The 20781-nt window shown below is 36.5% G+C and overlaps 1 protein-coding gene across 2 annotated transcripts in view; it reads left to right on the top strand.

Annotated features, from left to right (window-relative positions):
* The window catches only part of RBMS3 (RNA binding motif single stranded interacting protein 3), a 463288-nt gene that overhangs the window by 359880 nt on the left and 82627 nt on the right, over nucleotides 1-20781 (top strand). For both annotated transcript variants that reach the window (XM_087712894.1, XM_087712895.1), the window contains exon 7: nucleotides 18580-18686. In XM_087712894.1, the coding sequence (XP_087569020.1) occupies nucleotides 18580-18686 (107 nt within the window). The remainder of the gene's footprint in view (nucleotides 1-18579; nucleotides 18687-20781) is intronic.

The raw sequence follows: 20781 nt of genomic DNA on the forward strand, positions 1-20781 counted from the left end.
AGAAAAATCACATTTTTACATAGCTAAGAAAATACTATTTTAGAATATAATTCCATTTAATAGATTTATGTGGGATGGATTTATATAGAAATAAGGAATAAAAATGAAATTAATGAAGTAGTTTAATACATATATCATGTACATTCATATTCAGAAATATAAGACTAGATAGACAAATGTGCATTATACTGATCATATTTTGTTTCTAACATTTATCAAACATTGACCTGATTTCTATGTTATTGTTAAGTCAGTCTTTATATATGATTTGTTGAATAAGCCATATTGACTTGATTCACAATTATAATAGGCTATAACTTTTGTATAAAGGAAAACATACAGGATTTGGTCCAAAACCAGCCAAATCACATTACTGTTTGATGCAAATCTCAGTCCAGTCATTCTAATAAATCTCATAATTTAATACAAAGTCTCCATCCAGTTATTCTGGTTCCAACTGCAGAAAATCTCCAATGTCATGATTAAGTATAAATCATATAGAAAAAGTATAGGAATAAGCCCCACAAAGCATATTGGAAGAGAGATCTAAGAAGGTATATTACAGAAACAGTATATCATAGAGCAAATAATTTTGGTGATGGCTACTTAGTTTCATAATAAATAAATAAATAAAACCTTACCAAAGAAACAGTCTTGGTGGAGGGACCTGTGTTCTCTAGTAATGCTAAAGACTATGCTGAACAGGTTTAACCATATCACATAGGTCTTAGCTGAACTATTGAACCAAATGAATTTGCTGCTAAATTCTGAATAATCATCTCAGCCCTTTCTGCGGCCCCCGAATATATATTTCATTTGTTGTAGGCATTGGACATAGAGGCAAAAAGTAAAAGTATAATAGCTATTAAAATACAAGTGGTTAAATTTACAGTGCTTTCACAGACTAAGATAAAATAAGAATGAAACTTGAACAGCCTGAATTGGTGACATAAAATACTTTTCTATAACTCCAGTGCTATGAAAATAGCAATAGCAATAGCAGTTAGACTTATATACCGCTTCATAGGGCTTTCAGCCCTCTCTAAGTGGTTTACAGAGTCAGCATATTGCCCCCAACAACAATCCGGGTCCTCATTTTACCCACCTCGGAAGGATGGAAGGATGAGTCAACCCTGAGCCGATGAGATTTGAACAACCGAACTGCAGAACTGCAGTCAGCTGAAGTAGCCTGCAGTGCTGCATTTAACCACTGCGCCACCTCGGAAAAATTGTGTTGTGTGTGAAAAATAGCAATGCAGGCTTTCAAATTACATTCAATTTATTGTAATAGAAGAATGTTGACACTTGTAAGCTGAATGTTCAAAACACTTATCCTTGCCAATGTACCTGTCATTCTGAGCAAGAGGATATTTTTCAGTCTTATGTTACAGAAATGTGATCCCATGTGTCCTAACAAAGATAGTTTTGTATAGATGTTGAGATATTGTCTGGAACATTTTGATTACAGTGATGAGTTACAAAGGATAAGCTGCAAAGACTTGCAAGGCTGTGATGTTAGAATGGAATGTGCTATGTTAGATGAAGAAAAGAGCTTTCGTCTCAAAACCTTTGAAGCAAAATGAATTGGATAAACAGCTGCCTTTTAAAGCAAACATTCAGCTTCATGCAATCTCCTTCTGATGTTATGTTCAACTGGATTTCTCTTCTTTTGATTAGCTTTCAAAGTTCTCTTTTGTTTTACTACAGTCATGAGACATGGACATTTACCTGACATTTTTATTTTCTTTTATCATCTCCACAAATGGATTTCTTAGAGCCAATAACCAATGGTTATTTTTGAAGTCTGGCAAATAATATACTATTGCAAACAGAATGAATCTTCTTTCAAATGCATTTAACAGCAGTTAGAATGTATTAAACTGTAATACAATATATTTTAGCAGTATATAATATAAACTTAGAAGTTGCTTTGTAAACAGTTTCTGATTTAATATGAGGTTTGAACTCAGCCAATCATATTTTCTTCAATAAAACATTGTTTTATTTGACAAATAAACAATCAACAGGCACATACAAATAAATAACTTACCATTCAAAAGGGAAAACCAAAAAGCCAAAAAGGAAACAAAAAGACCAGAACACATTCCCACCAACAAGCAATACTGAGCTGAGTAGAAATTAACACAAAGATTAACAGACCAGCATCAAGAAGTAAACAATATCCCAACTCAGATAAACAAAACTAACAGTGGATAAAAGCCCAATCAAGGAATCACCAAGACCACTCTCATCAATACTGACAGGGCAAGCCATTATGATATAGAATTAAAGCAAACCCTAATCCCTTCTAACACTGATGTAACCTAATTTGGTAATGAAATTTCTGCAAGGAAACAACTGAACTGAGAGAGCACTGACCAAAAGCTAACTTGGAACTGGTTAAGATCAGGAGCACTGAAAAAAGAAACAGAAGGCTTTATTTTGGCAGCTCAAGAACACGCCTTAGCCACAAATTACATGAAAAAAAAATTCAGCATGTTACCACCAAATAGCAAACGTCGCCTCTGTAATGAGAAAGATGAGACAGTCAACCGTTTGATTAGTGGGTGCAGCAAAATTTCACAAATTGACTACCTATGATGCTACGACCGAGTTGCTAAGATCATTCACTGGAAATTGTCCCACAGGTTTGGATTTGAGTACAGCAAAAACCACTGGAAACATCAGGTTGAGAAGGTTCTAGAGCAGCGGTTCTCAACCTGTGGGTTGTAACCCCTTTGAGTTTGCCTCTTAGCACCCCCTGCCGCCCCTCTTGCCTCTTAGTGCCCCCTGCCGCCCCCTTGCCTCTTAGCACTCTCCTGCCGCCCCTTGCCTCTTAGTGCACCCCTAAATCATCCCACCACTGCCCAGGGGGCGGTAGCACCACTTTGGGAACCAGTGCTTTAGGAGTATTAATATTTCTCTTTATTATATATTTGATTCTACAGTTTTGAAGGAAAAGGGAAACAAAGTAAATCTGTCAATAAAATTGAAATTGGTGCATTATATACAATTTATCTCCAAGGTTTTGTTTTCAGAAAATCAATCACCTAAGCCTGCCTTATTAATAAGGTGTCTTCTTTGGAATCTGAACATTGATTTTTGCATTGTTGTCTCTTATTAAAAAGTTCCCTGGTGTGATAAAACATTATAACTAGAAAACTAATATGCATTGTAATATCTTATATATTGTTCAGACAAGTGAAGATTGATAAATATTTTGCTTAAAGGATTTACCGATTCTTATAAAGAAATTAAAACATGCAGTCCTGATTTTACTTATACTGACAGGCCATTTTAGAATTTTGCATTCCCCCCCCCTTCTTGTTATATTTATTTTAAGTTAAAGCTTATTTATTGAACCTTGCTGTAATTTTTTTTAGAAGTTAATGAATCCTGCTGAATCAGTTACTTGTGTGTGCTTTCTGGAAGTTATTGCTGCTGCAAACTCTGACAGGTGACTATTTCATCATGGTAATTAACAAGGTTGAAAAATCCTTGAGAAAAATAGAAATTTATAACTACTTGACAAACATTCCAGAGAAGAAAAAGATTTTATTTCATGAAGAAAAGCTGGAAGAACTTAATGAGCCAATTGGAATTAGGATGAATTTTCATTGGTTTGATGCTTATAATTAAAAGACAGTCTTAATCTAAAATTTGAAAATGTATTTTTTCCTTTATATATAACACTTAAGTAATTCATAATGTTTGTAAAATATTATTGAAAGTGTATTTAAAAATATCCATGTTGAAAGAAAGTTAAAGAAAAAGATGCATTAGCTTGAAGAAAAATCTAGAGCTTTAAAAAGAATGTATAGAAAAAGAAAAAAATTAGTCTATGAGGGCAACTTGGAAGGAGTAATTTAAATTTAATGAGTTAATTGGTTGGAATTTTATTAGTCTGGAAGTAAATTGTATTGGTCTGAAAGTGATTTTTATTGGTTTGAAAGTACTTTAAAGTATGTATGCTAAAAGGAGATTTAAAAAGATGCATTAGAACCACGATGGCGAACCTATGGCACGCGTGCCGGAAGTGGCATGCAGAGCCATTTCTCCTGGCATGTGGAGCCATCACCAGTTGCTCTTCCGGATCTAATAACTATTCCCTGAAGAGAAAAGCTAGTCTAATATTTGAGTTATTGATCTTGGAACGGGGAGATTCATATTTAAAACCCAACTATGGATTTCACAAGTTACATTGGCCCATTCAATCTCTTCTCAGTTCTGTTTACCTGTAAGAGAGCTTCTTGTAGAAATAAAATGAGTATTCCACTGTAAGATACAAATGCCATCCACACGTGAATAGATAAATGAATAGTAATGCTTGCCCGGGTATTCAAGATTCTTTGAAACATGCCTACCTCCTACTCATAGCCTGGCTCCATTAACAACTTGACCAGTGTCAATAAGTTAGCTTTAGATAATATAAACATTGAAGTAAATCTTTTTTAAATTAAATGCAATCATTCCCAATTCATAAATAATAGTCTAGAAATAAATGGGGAAATGATTTTTCCTTCTTAATACATACTTAAGTTGTCTCAAATAATACCAGTGTGGTTGGTTTGCTTTGAAGTTGTGCTCACAATTTAAAACTGCTTTAGGAAATATCACAGTATTGTTAAAAACAGTAAAGTGTATGTTACTCACCCATTCTGTATAGTAGCTGTGGGATCATATGTCAAGGCCATGCCAGCCTGTATTGAAGAAAGAAATAAGAAGATTACTGTTCTTGGGTTTAAAAAAATCATACTATTTCAGGACAAATGAAAGATTAATAAGCCATTTTATCATCATTTGATAATAGAGGAGAGTATTTTAACCTGAGCTTGTGTAAGTACTTTGCTGATATTTATTCTTTAAGAAACTGAATATGGGGGACGTCATGATGATACGGACATGCAGTCTCAATGCTCCGAGACTGCAGCCGCTACTTTCATGGCGGGGTGGTCCAATCGGACCTAAACCATCCCGAAGAGACGGTGAACAGGAAGAATATGTCTTGCTGACCTCAAGGACATCGCAAAGTCCCTGATCGATGCAAGAGAAGTTCTTCAAGCTGGCAACAAAAAATCCAGCCAAGGCTGATGAAGTCGGGGCAGCTCCAAAATGGAAGGATACGGAAAGAGAAAATGTTTCCAGCTGGTGAGGAATTTTTACTGTTTTAAAAAGAGACTGCCTATAAAAAACTTAAAATTAATTTAAATTGGAGAACAGAAGAATCAAGCGGCGGAATTAAAATTGGAATGGTTTTGCACAGTGGTTATTTTACTTTTTATATGCTATATTCATGGATGGAATTTATGCAAGCCTTTTAAAACAAATGGGTTAAGTTTTCTTCTTCTATTTTTTCTTTTCTTCTTCTCTGTAATCTATGGTCTAAAATTTTCCTCTTTCATTACTGTGGGTGTTTTTCCAACCCATTTAAAAAGTGGACTCTTTTTTCTAACTTGAAATACGAAAAAGATACAAAAGAAATAAGGAAATTTGCAACAATAATACTGCTACTCGGAGGCTGGAAGATTTGTGTATTGGAGTTTGTGAATTGGAAATGGAACACTTTTTTTTCCTTCGCTGATTGTTTTGGCTTGGCACTACAAGGTCTTACTGCTTGGTTATGGAGAGTGATAAGAAAATGAATATAGCAATAGCAGTTAGACTTATATACCGCTTAATAGGGCTTTCAGCCCTCTCTAAGCGGTTTACAGAGTCAGCATATTGCCCCCAACAACAATCCGGGTCCTCATTTTACCCACCTCAAAAGGATGGAAGGCTGAGTCAACCCTGAGCCGATGAGATTTGAACAGCCGAACTGCAGAACTGCAGTCAGCTGAAGTAGCCTGCAGTGCTGCATTTAACCACTGCGCCACCTCGGCTCTAAAGAGATTAAATTTGCTGATATTTATGGTGATTGGCTGGTCTCTGAAGATGGAAAGAATGAAATACTGAAAGATGAATTAAATGGAGGGGAAATTTATCCCAGAGGGCAAGATACAGAAGAAGAAAAAAACAAAGAATCTATAGATTTAAAGAGAGAAATCAAAGACAAGCTGATTAAGGAAACAGAAGAAAGGCATCAAGATTACATGAGAGATCTTATAAGCAAGGAGTTTCTAAGAGGAGTCCATACAAAGTTGATCAAGGAGATGATTAGAGGACTGGCACCTCAAAAGGCAGAAGATATGAGACTGTCTTGCTATTGGAAAAATACAGGTTGATAGATGGAAGAATATAATTTAAAACTAGTTAAACTTAGTGAAATCTATTGACAATAGATATAGTTTAAATAAATAATTGATAATGTTACTAATGTATACAATGTTATGATGAGTATAATTGGATATGAATATTGAATGGTACCCATGTAAGGAAGATTAGAAATCCCTTTGGATTATACATAAAGGTTCATTTTAAAAAAGGGGAACCAACTTAGATACAGTTAAAGTTTTGATTATTAGGGGGGAAATCTCTTGTACCTCCTATTTTCTTCCCCTTTTCTTTTTTCTTTATTTCCTAATTTTATTTTTCTTTGTATTTTATACATTGATAAAAGAATAAAAGTTATATATAAATGAAGATTATGATTTCTGTAGAATCACGACTGGAGAGTAGAAATGAGCAACTCATCAGCACATGTAGATTCCTTCTGTTCCAAGTAATTGATTATTTGTCCTGTATTCCTGCTCCATTCCTTACATTTAGATCTTTCCACACATCTGGTTACAACTTGCAGAATTAATATTAGCTTTCCAGCTTTAATTTCAGATAAGTGAATTAACAGCTATTTTATTGATTATTCGTAACCTAGCAGTTCAAAAGCATGTAAAAATGCAAGTAGAAAAATAGGGACCAACTTTGGTGAGAAGGTAACAGCGCTCAGTGTGTCTTTGGCGTTTAGTCATACCAGCGACATGACCACAGAGACATCTTTTTCCTCAAGTCCAGAGGAGGGCTGCTTTTCTGAGCAGTTTGGAGAACCGGTTGTTGGAAGAAATTGTTTCCCACTTTACAGGGCTAATCCTACAAGGGAGGCAGGAAGGAAACATTCTGGTATGACTGTTGTGCTTTTTAAAAAAAAACTATGTATGGTTTTATGTTTCTGTAACTTTGTTTGTTTTTCCCTCCCTTTGAGTTGTGAGCCGCCCTGAGTCCCGTTAGGGAAAAGGGCGGCATACAAGTAAATTAAAATGAAATGAAATGAATGGTATGCCTGTATTTCTAGCTTAATCCTTATCTTAATTCCCCTGTTGCTTTAAGTGTTTTCAAAAACTGCCTCTGGGTTAAGCTTGTTACATTTTAAACCTTATGTCCAGACTTTCTGTCTGTAGACTGAGCTTCTCCAAAGTCCTCCTTGCCAGGAGATTTTTGTTGTGCTTTTATTCCTGAGGCTTAACTTTCTTAAAGATTTGTAAAGGGTTGTTTTAAGCTTTTTGGAATATACTTCCAACACGGCTGGAACAGCTATTTACAGAAGGATTGGTATAGCCATAGAAGAAATGACTGAGAGGCAGGATGTAAGTTTGGAAGTCTGATTTTTTTACTGCTTTTCTGGGGGCATGTGATCTTTCCTTAAATCTGGATGATTACCTACGGATATCTTGTGAGGTGAGTGAGACTAACTGGTATCTCTAAGTTGTGCAAATGGATCTAATGATTGTTTCTCCTGGGTGGGAAACTTTGCTTTGTCAGTTCACTGAGCACAAGAATCTTGTCTATGGGGATTCTTCAGTCATCCACATCATGGTTGTCCCAAATGTGTTTTTTTCAAGAGGTAACTGGACTTTCTTGGTTTCCAGCGTAAGACGGTGCCTCCCACTCCCACCTCCCGTAACCATCACAGAAGGATACCATGGTCGATGATATCGAAGGCCGCTGAGAGGTCAAGAAGCATTAGGATAGAGGAATGTCCTCTATCCCTGGCCCGCCAGAGATCATCGATCAGCGTGACCAAAGCAGTTTCGGTGCCATAACCAGGCCTGAAACCCGACTGAAAGGGATCCAGATAATCTGCTTCATCCAAGGTCTGTCGGAGTTGAAAGGCCACCACCTTCTCAACAACCTTCCCTACAAATGGGAGGTTGGAGACTGGGCAATAGTTGTTTAAGATGGCTGGATCCAGGGAAGGTTTCTTAAGGAGGGGTCTCACCACCTCATTCTTTAGAGGGTGCGGGAAGGATCCCTCCTGGAGAGAGGTGTTAACAATCCTCTGGAGCCAGCCATGTGTCACCTCCCTGCTGGTCGAGACCAGCCAGGAGGGACACGGGTCCAGTAAACAGGTGGAGGCACTAACCGCTCCCATGGCCTTGTCCATTTCCTCAGGAGTGACAAGTTGAAACTCGCTCCACGAAATCCGATCAAGACCCTCCCCCGGCATCTTGTGGAGTCCAGGTCCGTCTGAATCCGAGCGATTTTATCCGACAGAAACTGAACAAATTCCTCAGCTCTACCCTGTAAGGGCTCGCCCGCATCCCTCCCTTTCAAGAGGGAGCGGGTTATCCTAAACAGGGCGGCTGGGCGAGATTCTGTGGATGCAATAAAAGCGGAAAAATGAGCACATTTTGCCGCCCGTATTGCCACTAGGTAAGTCCTAATAAAGACTCTTAATTGTGTTTGGTCAGATTCGGAGTTACTAGCCCTCCAGCGTTGCTCTAGGCGTCTCTTTTGGCGCTTCATCTCCCGGAGTTCCTCGGTAAACTAAGGAGCCCTCCTGGATCCACTGCCGTGGAGAGGCCGTAAAGGCGCAAACCGGTTTAGAGCCTCAGCCGCAGCTGTATTCTAAGCAGTGACCAGGGATTCCGCCGGACTGTGGGCTAGGGAGTCAGGTATCTCACCAAGAGCCGTCTGAAATCCCATGGGGTCCATCAGGCCCCTGGAGCGGAACTACCTAATCGGTTCCCCCTCCCTAATATAAAGTTTTTTATTTTTTCATTTTCATAACATATAGCCACATATATACTATTAGATAATCAACATCGTATTATATTATTAAATTTTACATCAATTTATCTTACTATCAACTCCCAAAAACTATTATTTGCTCTTCTGCTCTCCATATACCATATTTGTCACTTTCTTCTCCCTCTCTCCTCCTCCTCCCTACCTCCTTTCTTCCCTCTATCACTCTTCTTTTCTCTACTTCCCTTTTCTCTCTCCTTCTCCTCTCTCCCCTTTCCAATCCTCCTTTCTCTCCTTCTCTTCCCTCCCCCGCCCTCTCTCCTATCCCTCTCTTCTTCCCTTTCCTCTCTCCTCTACTTCACACTCTTCATCTCCTTTACTTGGTGTATTTCAGCTTCTGAGCGAGCTCCATTTTATGTTGATGTTATTTATAATTCCTTTTCAATATGCATATTTAATGTTAACATATCTTCCTCCTTCTTTTTTTAAAAGAGAGAACAAAAGAAGTATACATATTTGGCCTAATTTTGGCCGAGATGTAGACCTGATTACAATTCCCAGCTATTCTCATCATTATGTTTATATAATTATGCATCCTTACACGCCCCCACTTTGTAATTCTGTCTTTAAATCTCAGTAGTTTCCCATTGTAAGTATATTTCATGTTCCCTCTCCATTTTTCCATATCTTGGTTTAGATCACCGTTAATTGTCTATAAATGGCAATCCTTACTGTTCAATGTTCATTACAATTCCCTTAATTTACTATATAGAATAACAAGCGGTACACATCTCACTTTGTTCATCATCTTAAAAGTTCTATATATGTCCATGTTTCATATATTTTAACCCATGCTTAATTGTCCTTCTATTGTCATATTCAATCAATTAACAAGTCAGTTTAATTATCATGAATAAAAGTGAATCACAAACCACTGCTTTACAATCTCCCCATATCAGTTTCATATTTGTCCATATTCCATATGTTTAACCTTTATTTAATTATCTTTCCATTATCATATTCAGTCAGTTAGCAACTCCATCTTATTGTCATATTTAGGAATAAACCCCTTATCTTAGTTTTATATTTTCCCATATAACAATTTCTTGTTGTCTTGATATTTTTCTAGTAAGTCTTTTGTCCCACTTCTCTATTCCTACCTTCTCCCTTTTCTTTGTTTTGACATGTCCATCCTCTTCAATTTCCCCTAAAACCTCCATCAAAAAGATCTTTTATATTTTCCTTTGTTGGGGTGTAACCTCCTATTTCAATTTTCCTTATGCTACTGTCAACCTCCAAAACATATTTTGTCTGCTTTTTATTCCCTTTTGTTGGGACAGATCCCCCCTTTACAATTTTCCCAATACCACTGCCAAACCGTATGGACTTTTTTGTCTGCTTTTTATTTCCCACCGTTTCTACCCCTTCATTGTCTCTCCCCCCTACTTCCTTCCCTTCTTCCTAAAATACCTGCTTCTTTGAATTCAGAATTCTATTTAGACTTGATTTTAATGATTTATGCATATTTTTTGTAATTTCACGTAGTTCTTCAAATTCCCACCTTTCCATATTGTCTAGTCCCAAAGTTACAGTTAGTTATACAATTCTTATTTCAGAGTTCTGGTCCACCTTAAATTTGTCTACTTCAGCTGCTGTGGGAAAGAGCGACAGGAACCATCTTGGTCTTTTGTTCTTCCTTAATGTCCAGTTCCAAAATTGCAGTTAGTTATACCAATCTTATTTTGAAATTCTGGTCCACCTTAAATTTAGTAAATTCAATTACTGTAAAATGGAAGAGAAGCTGGAGCCATCTTGATATTTTGCAGACAAAAAAGAAAAAAAGACTTCGCATTTCCCCAGTTCTTGATTTTGTTATTATTTTTTCCTTGGTACTGTCTGCTTTGTGTTGGTTATAATTGCTCAGAATATATTAATTGGAACAAACTTGCTAAATTTGGGTATGTTTCTCTTCTCTCCTGCTTTTTCAAGTTCTGATTTATAGCAGTTGGTTAATTAACATTTCCCACACAGGTAAGATTAGGTTATCAGTAAGGAGATGGTGCTTTTTTCTTGATCTTTCTCCCTTGTTGCATTCCAGTTCTCATTAATTGGGGTTACTTAAGATACGTTAGTTAAAACACACTTGGATGAAGCAAATCTTCACGCTCCTAGATTCCTTTAAAAACACAAACTTTTCAAATCCAAAACCAAATTTAGACTTTGTGTTTAAGTGGGTTGTGTTTAAGTGGATTTGTCACTTCTCTTCTTTCTCCTTTCTGCCCAAATTATTTCAAGCAAATGGTTCTCTTTGGGACTAGTGATTCAACCTCCATTTCCCACCTTTTTTCTTTTCACAAAAATCCCGATCTGTCCATCAATATTATTTATGCTCTCAAGGTTTTTTATAAATTCTGATTTATAACTGTGGGTTAATAGATCTTACCAGGCTTTCATCTCGCCTCTGCACACCCCTGTTCAGCTGCTTTGGCCTGGAGCCAGCTCTTGTTGCCATGCTGCCGCCCTGGCTCTGATTCAGAGGGCAAATCTCTGACCTACAAGGGACCTGTTGTACTCCCCCTGGATCTGATGAGATGCTGCCCCTTATCCCCCCCCCCCGGGGCGTTCTGATCCAAAAATTGATCTCGGAGACAGTTTGTCAGACAGGGTTCATGTGAGACTCTTCAGAGCTCACATCCCCCACATTTGTCCAGCTGCAGAACTTCAGGTCAACTCTCCTCCTTCTAAACTTGATCACAGTGGATTTTATAGGATCAGCACTTATGTCAAGGTTCTATTTATCTTCTTTGTGACAGTTGATCTTCAGGACAACTCATTTCTGCAGAGTCAGGGAATTGCCAATTCAGACTTCATGGCTTACCTAGATTCAGATGAAAAATTTCTTAAATGATAATGAAATATAGGAATTTCAGGCATCCTAATTTGGAATATTGGAAGTGATTTTTCCAACCATTTCAATAGCATTCTCAAAAATTTTCTTGCAATGCAGTTCACTAAACCTTCTATCAACTTTCTCTTTTTTCTGGTTTCACATACCAAGGTAAGAATGAAGTCAGTTGAAAATCAAGACACTAGGACAAGTATAATGGAATGTTGGAGAATGTGAAGCCATTATCAAAAGAATCTCAGTCCAGGGAAAATAGAAAATGTGAAAAATATTTTCAAAACAATTCCATCTTAATTGGTTAAGTATAAATTGAAAGAGCAGACAAAATTGTCACAATACCAAACTAGATTTCAATACTTTCCAATACTGCTAACATGTTTTGTTTCATGATAATGTCTACTTCAATCTTGAAAATGATTGTAAACCCCCTCCACTTCAACTTATTAAGGGGGAATTTTTTTGACTTTCTCTCTCATGCTTTTTATATTCCTAGACCTGAAATACCTTCATTACAATAATTCCACATTCTCCTAACATTCCATTACAACAAGAAAATTAGTATGCACAAGAAAGGACCAAATTCCAGGACAGAAATCCCTAGAATTGCTTTTAAGTTATTTAGTATTTCTCTGCTTTATGGTACTCAACTGGAAGGTGGTATTCTTCCTGATTTGGCAATTGTACTTCATATTCAGGCTTTGATTCCAAGATGTGATGTAGATCTGCAGAAAGTGTGTCTACAAAGATCTTAGGAACTAGGATCTGGTTCTCAGGAATGACATCCTTCGACTGTCTATTTGTAATCAGTTCTAAGTAAGAGATGACCCACCCATTTCACTTGGTCATGTTTTATGATGAAACAGAAAGAAAGCTAATAAAACATTCCTATATTACTGACAATTTTACCTTGTGAGAGAAAACTTGAAAAGTAATAAATTATTTATAAAGAGAGTAAACTCTGATACTGTTAAACATTAATTTATATTTAGAGTAATCAAAAGCTATAGCGTAGAATAGTTTTGGATTATTTCAGAATAATAGGGATTTTATTATTTGTTTTTATTTTTGGTCAACAACCTTTTGAACATTTGTTGATTAGTATTAACTGTAATGACTATTTTATGACAGTAGATAATGCTGAGAAGCATACATGTGTGCAACATTAATCTTTTTCAGATCTAGGGACTTTTTATGGAAGATAGCAATACCACCCCTTCTATTGTTTTCACAGACCAGAAAACATGATAATCAACTTACTGTAATAAGGGAGTCTGGAAAGGATACATTCAACTACATCTCGCAGACAAAAATAAGGTTGAATAGGGCCACATATAGAAGCAGGAGGAATTTGTTTGCAAGGCTGCTTGCATTTAGTAGGTTGCATTTTAGGCCTGTAGGGGTGGGCCTGGAAGCGTTGGGGGCATGCATGCATAGTTTAAGCTGTTTGGGGGAGGGGTTGTTGGGATGCTGGCCACTAGTCTTGCATTTAATACAGTCAGTATGGTAGTCTATGTACAGGCCTGTCTCTCCTTGGTCCTGGCATCTTTTGAGCTCTGAGCGAAGCTCATGAGCACAGGCACATTGTAGTATGGACAGGTCGGGCCATGAATGAAGTTTCTTATGTTTTGTGCAGCTTTTGGCTAGTGAGTTTATTGTGGAGATGAATTTGCATTTGCTAGTTTCACTGTTGCAAACGTCTCTGCAAATGCATGTGGCCACCAAGCCATAGCTATTCTTGAACACAGGGCCATTGTGGAAACATCAATCATCAGGAGTGATGATTGATGCCTGAAGTTATTGATGATATCATGAATCTTTGTGATGTTGTCAGATTCATTGGTGTCATCCAGTCCAAATAAGATTGTGTTGGGATGCTTCAGTTTGTGTTCAATCACGTCTTTGACAAGGATGGAGATGTTACTCGCAGAATTAGTAGTTCCCTGCCGATGGGGTAGTTGGTTGGGATAGGATTTTGGGATATTGGTGCTTTGCTTTTCTGTGTTTTTTCTTTTTCTTCAAGGAATGCTCATCGTGCTTCTATGGTGTGTACCCGTTGAAGTAGAACACTAAATTTGTCCAGTCTGGGTTTGTGTGATGGGTAGAATAGTGGAAACACAAATTGGGAGATTTTAAGTGAAGCTGATTGCAGGAACTGGGCTAGGTCTTTGGTTAACCTTAAGCACTTGTGGAGAGCATACGTGTCACATAGGTACTTCAAGGTACTGTCATCCTCCTCGAATGCTGTGGTAGCCTCACAATATGTGCTCTTGTAAAAAGTCAGTTATGGATTAAAAATGGGTCAAAAGTGAATTGAAAATGTAAAAGAAAAAGGAAAAAAACTGTTTATTTTTGAAAGAGCTCTTTACAGCCATTGCTACCTGTCCACCATTTTGGTGTTTGTGTTTATTGTTATAAACTTTATTGTTATGAAATTTAGGATATTATTATTTGAGTGTATCCAAAGTACAAGTATAAATATTTCATCGAAATGATAATGTATTGAATTTGTCTTTTTCTTTGTTTTGAAGCATGGGATGATGATTATAGGAGCACAAAAGAAATACTATTATGTGTGGGAAATCTATAGTTACATTCAATCCAAGACTGATTGGAACAAAATTCAAGCCTTACCTAAGGACCTAGTAATTCTTAAGATAGCATCTAAGAATTTAGGCAATTCCAAGCAATGTAGTCATTTGTATAATTAGGGTGTTCAGGATGGTAAATTCAGTATCTCCAAATATCTAGAAAGTCTTTTGAGGTGGTTAGGTAGTGTCATTAATGCAATGGGCATGAATTTAGGCAAACTCAGAAAGACAGGAACCTGGCATCTTATGGTTCATGAGGTTGCGAAGAGTCGGGCGCAGCAGCTGAATAACAACAAAAGGAATTTCCTTAGTATCACTTCAAGATTTCCAATCATGATTGATATAGCAATGGATTTCTTCTTCCATATTTACCAATATTTAATAATTATTTCCAGCTTTTTTATTCAATCCTATTATCAATATGTATAGCAACATCCATAAAACAGACTTCTTTTCAACAATAGTTGTACCAGGCATGTCATAAACAAGATGCTAGTCTCTTTGTATTTTACAGTTATTTAAAATCTTAACTCACTTGTTTTCTAAAAACTTATCAGTTTGATGCTCCAGCTTTGACTACATTCAAAACCTATCTTGTGGTAAATTATATACTTTATTCATTAAACATCAGCCAACTGAACATTCAAAAATGCATTACAAATACCAGTGACTGGTGCTAATGGTTGATATAATTGCTGCCAGCGTCCTATGTATCAACCAAGTACCTTCTTAAAATATAAGATGTACCAAGTAGCGCAGTTTTTTGCAGTTCCACTGGTGTTATTGCAGGAAGCTGCAATTTGTTGATGTATCTTGTAAAATTCTTGGATATGGTGCCAAGTGCCCCGACGACAATGAGTATTATTATTATTATTATTATTATTATACAATTGTATCACAGCGGCCAGTTGTTTCGCCGGATTTGGCATTGGTTACTAGTCGGGCCCCACCCAGGGGCCTAGGACGTTGTAACGTATTTTCGTAATATGCGTGCAGATCCAAGCAGTGCGGCTTTTTGCATTTGACTGATGGTGATTTTGTCAATTTTTAACTGTTTTAAATGTAATTCCAGTGCTTTTGGAATAGCACCCAGTGTGCCAATTACCACTGGAATTACCACCGCTGGTTTGTGCCATAGTCGTTGAATTTCAATTTTTTAAGTCCTGGTATTTTGCGATTTTTTCGTGTTCCTTCTCGGCGACCCTGCTATCACCTGGTATTGCAATATCTATGATTGTAACCTTGTTTTTCTCAACCAGTGTGATGTCTGGTGTATTATGCACCAGTATTTTGTCCGTTTGTATACGGAAATCCCACAAGATCTTGACCATCTGATTTTCGGTGACTTTTTCAGGCTGATGTTCCCACCAGTTTGTTGCTGTTTTAATATTATAATTTTTGCACAAATTCCAATGGATTATTTGTGCTACTGAATTGTGCCGCAATTTACACTCAGTCTGTGTGATTTTTTTACAGCAGCTGAGTATGTGATCAACAGTTTCATCAGCTTCTTTGCAAAGTCTGCATTTGGCATCATCAGAGGATTTTTTTATTTTGGCCTTAATGACATTTGTGCGGATAGCTTGTTCTTGCACAGCCAGGATTAGTGACTCTGTTTCTTTCTTTAATGTACCTGTTGTTAACCATAACCAAGTTTGTTTACTGTCCACTTTATCTTTTATTTTTTCCAGAAATTGGCCATGCAGTGCTTTGTTCTGCCAACTCTCCATTCTTGATTTTATCACATCTTTTCTGTATTCTTGTTTCGTCTGTTGGGCCTTCAGTAGATTTTTGTTCTTTACTTCAATTAATAGATGTTCTTGACTTTCTTTTAAATAATCAGCCAGTGCATGTTTTTCTTCTTCAACTGTTTGCTTCACTTGTAATAATCCTCTGCCACCTGATTTTCGGGGCAGATATAGCCTATCAGTATCACCACGTGGATGTAAACTGTAGTGCATTGTCATTAGTTTCCTGGTTTTTCGGTCCAAAAGGTCCAAATCAGCTTGTGTCCAGTTAACTATACCAGCTGTGTATCTTATAACTGGTATTGCCCAGGTATTTATGGCCTTGATTGTATTTCCACCATTCAATTTAGATTTCAAAATTTTCCTAACTCTGTTGGTGTACTCTCGCCTGACAATAGTTTTTACTTCTCCATGCTTGATGTTATCCAACTGCAGAATGCCTAAGTATTTGTAGGCTTCATTTTCTTTGCATTTAATTAATTGGCCATTGGGCATTTCAATTCCCTCACATGCAGTGATTTTGCCCCTTTTTATGGATACAGTGGCGCATTTTTCCATGCCAAACTGCATTGAAATATCGGTGCTGAATACTCGGACTGTGTTTGTCAATGATTGGATTTCTATTTCTGATTTTCCATAGAGTTTCAAATCATCCACATATAGTAAATGCGAAATTTTTTCAGCTTCTTTGGCTGTTTGGTAGCATTATTATTATACAATTGTATCACAGCGGCCAGTTGTTTCGCCGGATTTGGCATTGGTTACTAGTCGGGCCCCACCCAGGGGCCTAGGACGTTGTAACGTATTTTCGTAATATGTGTGCAGATCCAAGCAGTGCGGCTTTTTGCATTTGACTGATGGTGATTTTGTCAATTTTTAACTGTTTTAAATGTAATTCCAGTGCTTTTGGAATAGCACCCAGTGTGCCAATTACCACTGGAATTACCACTGCTGGTTTGTGCCATAGTCGTTGAATTTCGATTTTTAAGTCCTGGTATCTTGCGATTTTTTCATGTTCCTTCTCGGCGACCCTGCTATCACCTGGTATTGCGATGTCTATGATTGTGACCTTATTTTTTTCAACCAGTGTGATGTCTGGTGTATTATGCGCCAGTATTTTGTCGGTTTGTATACGGAAATCCCACAAGATCTTGACCATCTGATTTTCGGTGACTTTTTCAGGCTGATGTTCCCACCAGTTTTTTGCTGTTTTGATATTATAATTTTTGCACAAATTCCAATGGATCATTTGTGCTACTGAATTGTGCCGCAATTTATAATCAGTCTGCGCGATTTTTTTACAGCAGCTGAGTATGTGATCAACAGTTTCATCAGCTTCTTTGCAAAGTCTGCATTTGGCATCATCAGAGGATTTTTCTATTTTGGCCTTAATGGCATTTGTACGGATAGCTTGTTCTTGCGCAGCCAGGATTAGTGACTCTGTTTCTTTCTTTAATGTACCTGTTGTTAACCAAAACCAAGTTTGTTCACTGTCCACTTTATCTTTTATTTTTTCCAGAAAATATTATTATTTTTATTATTATTTTTATTATTATTATTATTTATTGCATTATTATTATTATTATTATTATTATTATTATTATTATTATTTAAAAAATAATATTAAAATGTGTCACAAATACCATTATTGTTATTATTGTTGTTGTTATACATTAAATCAGCATAAGATCTTAGTGGTCCTTGTGGTGATTAGTTCTCAACCTGGCACATCAAGTCTTCCAACATTGCATCCATCATCACTGTACTCATGCTCATCCATCTTACTGCTGGTTATGCTCTTTTTCTTTTTCCTTTCACCTTACTCAGTATTATGGAATTCTCAATGAGCCAGGATCGTCTTATAAAATGACCTGATTATGATAGTTTGACCCTGGTCATTTGTGCCTCAAATGAGAAATCTGGATTGATTTTTTTTTATGGTCATTTATTTGGATGTGTAGCTATGCATGTTATTCTCAGGAATCTTCTTTCAACATCAATATTCAAAAGCATTATTTCTACTGTTTCTACCTTGCCTCTTTAAACTCCAATTTTTAGTTCCATAAAGAGTTACAGGGAAAGCCATTATCTACATGATACTCATCTTTGTACATATAAATGCCATATATATCTCAAGATATACTGCATCAAATATGTAAAATGTTGCATTTCACAAATTTTCCAGTTCTGCATAAAGTAGTCTGGTTTTTAAATTATTATTTGCTATACTTTTTAAGAATGTTCTTTTATATCTCTTCCTACAAGTTATATCCATTCCTAAAAGTTAGGTATATCTATATTGATAAAGCTATTTCTAAAAATCTCAATAAAGAGTTGGTGAAAAGATTAACATTAAAAAATCGAGGTTATAAGAGGTAGAGATCTGCTGGATTTTTCTTTGGAGGGATAGCTAACACACTGGGTTTTCCTGTCTTCACAGCCCCAACAGAACCTTTGCTGTGCAAATTTGCTGATGGAGGACAAAAGAAACGACAAAATCAAAACAAATATACTCAGAATGGGAGACCCTGGCCAAGAGAAGGAGAGGTAAGTCAAAATAGTTTTTTGAAGAAATTTGATAAACTTGAAGAAAATGAGTTTTCAGCATTATTAAGTCAAAATTAGAAAAATGAAGCAAAATTCAAATGAGTTTAATTCCATTTACTTTTGATTCAGATTAGAAGTAGGCATTAATTATCATAAGACTTGAGATTGCAACCCAATACTCAATGAATTCATAAAAACTAATATTTTGCAGTGCTGATAAAATAAGGTATTTTATACATCACTATTATAAATTGTAGTTTTGATTGCGTTTAGATTGGAACTAACTTAACTTTCATTTTAATGGGAACTAAATAGTGTGAATCTATCAGCCCAGTTCTTGCTATTAAATAATATCCAGACATGACAGAAAAACATAAATACCATAATTTGATCTTGACAGAGAAATTAAGCTGTATTGGATTGGATTGTTCTATTGTTGTAGGAGAACTTTGTTGCTTTCTGCAAAAGCATATGTAGCCAGTTTGTTTTAACTGATTTGGTTATCATGTGAAAGTATATCAGAAGGACTTTGGTCTAATTATGAATAATTAGTTACATCATGTGAAACCATTATAATCTAAGGTGAAATTTAGGCTAGATAAGAGTGGGGGAAATCATATCCTACCAGGAAACTAGACTGTTAGATAATATTACTCATATTATCTACCAGCTATGAACAAGGTCTTTTTGAAGAGTAAGCTCTTTTTAAAGAGCTTGAAAATGGAGTTCCTCTTTCTAACTTATCATTGAAATAGAATGAAATGTTTTGTTTTCAAATAGTTTGAATCTAAGATGTATCCAAAGAGTGATACACAATATATATTTTAGGTAAGAAAAACCAAAAGTACACATATAAACTGGGTGAAACCAGGGTTAATAGCAGTGTCTGTGAGAGAGATCTTGGAACTTGGTGAACAAACAGCTAAATATGAGTCAGCAGTGTGCAGCAGCAGCCAAAAAAGCCAATGCAATCCTAAATTGCATTAACAGAGGCAATCAAGATCAAGTGAGGTACTAATACCACTATATAAAGCCCTAGTAAGACCACAACTAGAGTACTGCATTCAGTTTTGGTCACCACACTATAAAACAGATGTTGATACTCTAGAAAAAGTGCATGAAGAGCAACCAGGATGATTAGGGGACTGGAGACTAAATGATTACAGGAACTGGGCATGACTAGTCTAGTGAAGAGAAGGACCAGGGGAGACATGATAGCAGTCTTCCAATATTTGAGGGGCTGCCACAGAGAGGAAGGAATCAACCTATTTTCCAAGGCACCTGAAGGCCAGACAAGGAATAATGAATGGAAATTGATCAACGAGAGATTCTGCCTAGAAATAAGGAAAAATTTTCTGATAGCAGGAACAGTCAACTAGAGAAACAGCTTGCCTACAGAAATTGTGAGAGCTTCATCACTTGAGACTTTCAAGAAGAGATTAGACTGCCATTTGTCAGAAATGGTGTAGGGTCTCCTGCTTGAGTGGGCGGGTTGGACTAGATGACCAATAAGGTCCCTTCCAACTCTGTTACTCTGTCAAATCTGTTAAATATTTCTAAGCCATCTTACAAATATTAGTTCCTTAGTTTTTTAAAAAAATATCCATTCTATTTTGTACTCTGTATTGATGTGACTTTACAACTTTTTGTTTTCATGTGAGGAGTCACTACTAAAGTAGAAACTTATGATATAAAATGGGTGTTCTTATATTACTCTTACTATTACTCTGTCACACCACTCCCTCAGCTTCCTGACTGATACTTTTATGGCAATTAAGATGACATGTTTTGCTGGGCCTAACACTTTTGTCAAAAGCCTGAATTATGATATAAAAGAAGAACTGAAGTTATGTGGAGTTATTTAATACTGTGCAAAAATATGTGACGTTTCACAAGAGGATGAGGACATTTTGGGTTTTTCTTCAGCTGAAATTGCAGGAGAGCTAGAAGCTGTTTTTAATCCACAAATCCTTGTAGGCTCTCAGATATTCTACACTTACCAGATTAAAGATGGGCTATAAGAAATAGTTTGGTTGCTACTGGTGTATTGCACCCCCTTGTAGCACCTGAATCACTAGATTCTGTTATCAAGCTT

This window comes from Thamnophis sirtalis, unplaced genomic scaffold (genome assembly GCF_051295495.1).
Source record: "Thamnophis sirtalis isolate CommonGarterSnake01/CBP01778 unplaced genomic scaffold, rThaSir2_p1.2 scaffold_4, whole genome shotgun sequence".
In the NCBI taxonomy this organism is placed as follows: Eukaryota; Metazoa; Chordata; class Lepidosauria; order Squamata; family Natricidae; genus Thamnophis; species Thamnophis sirtalis.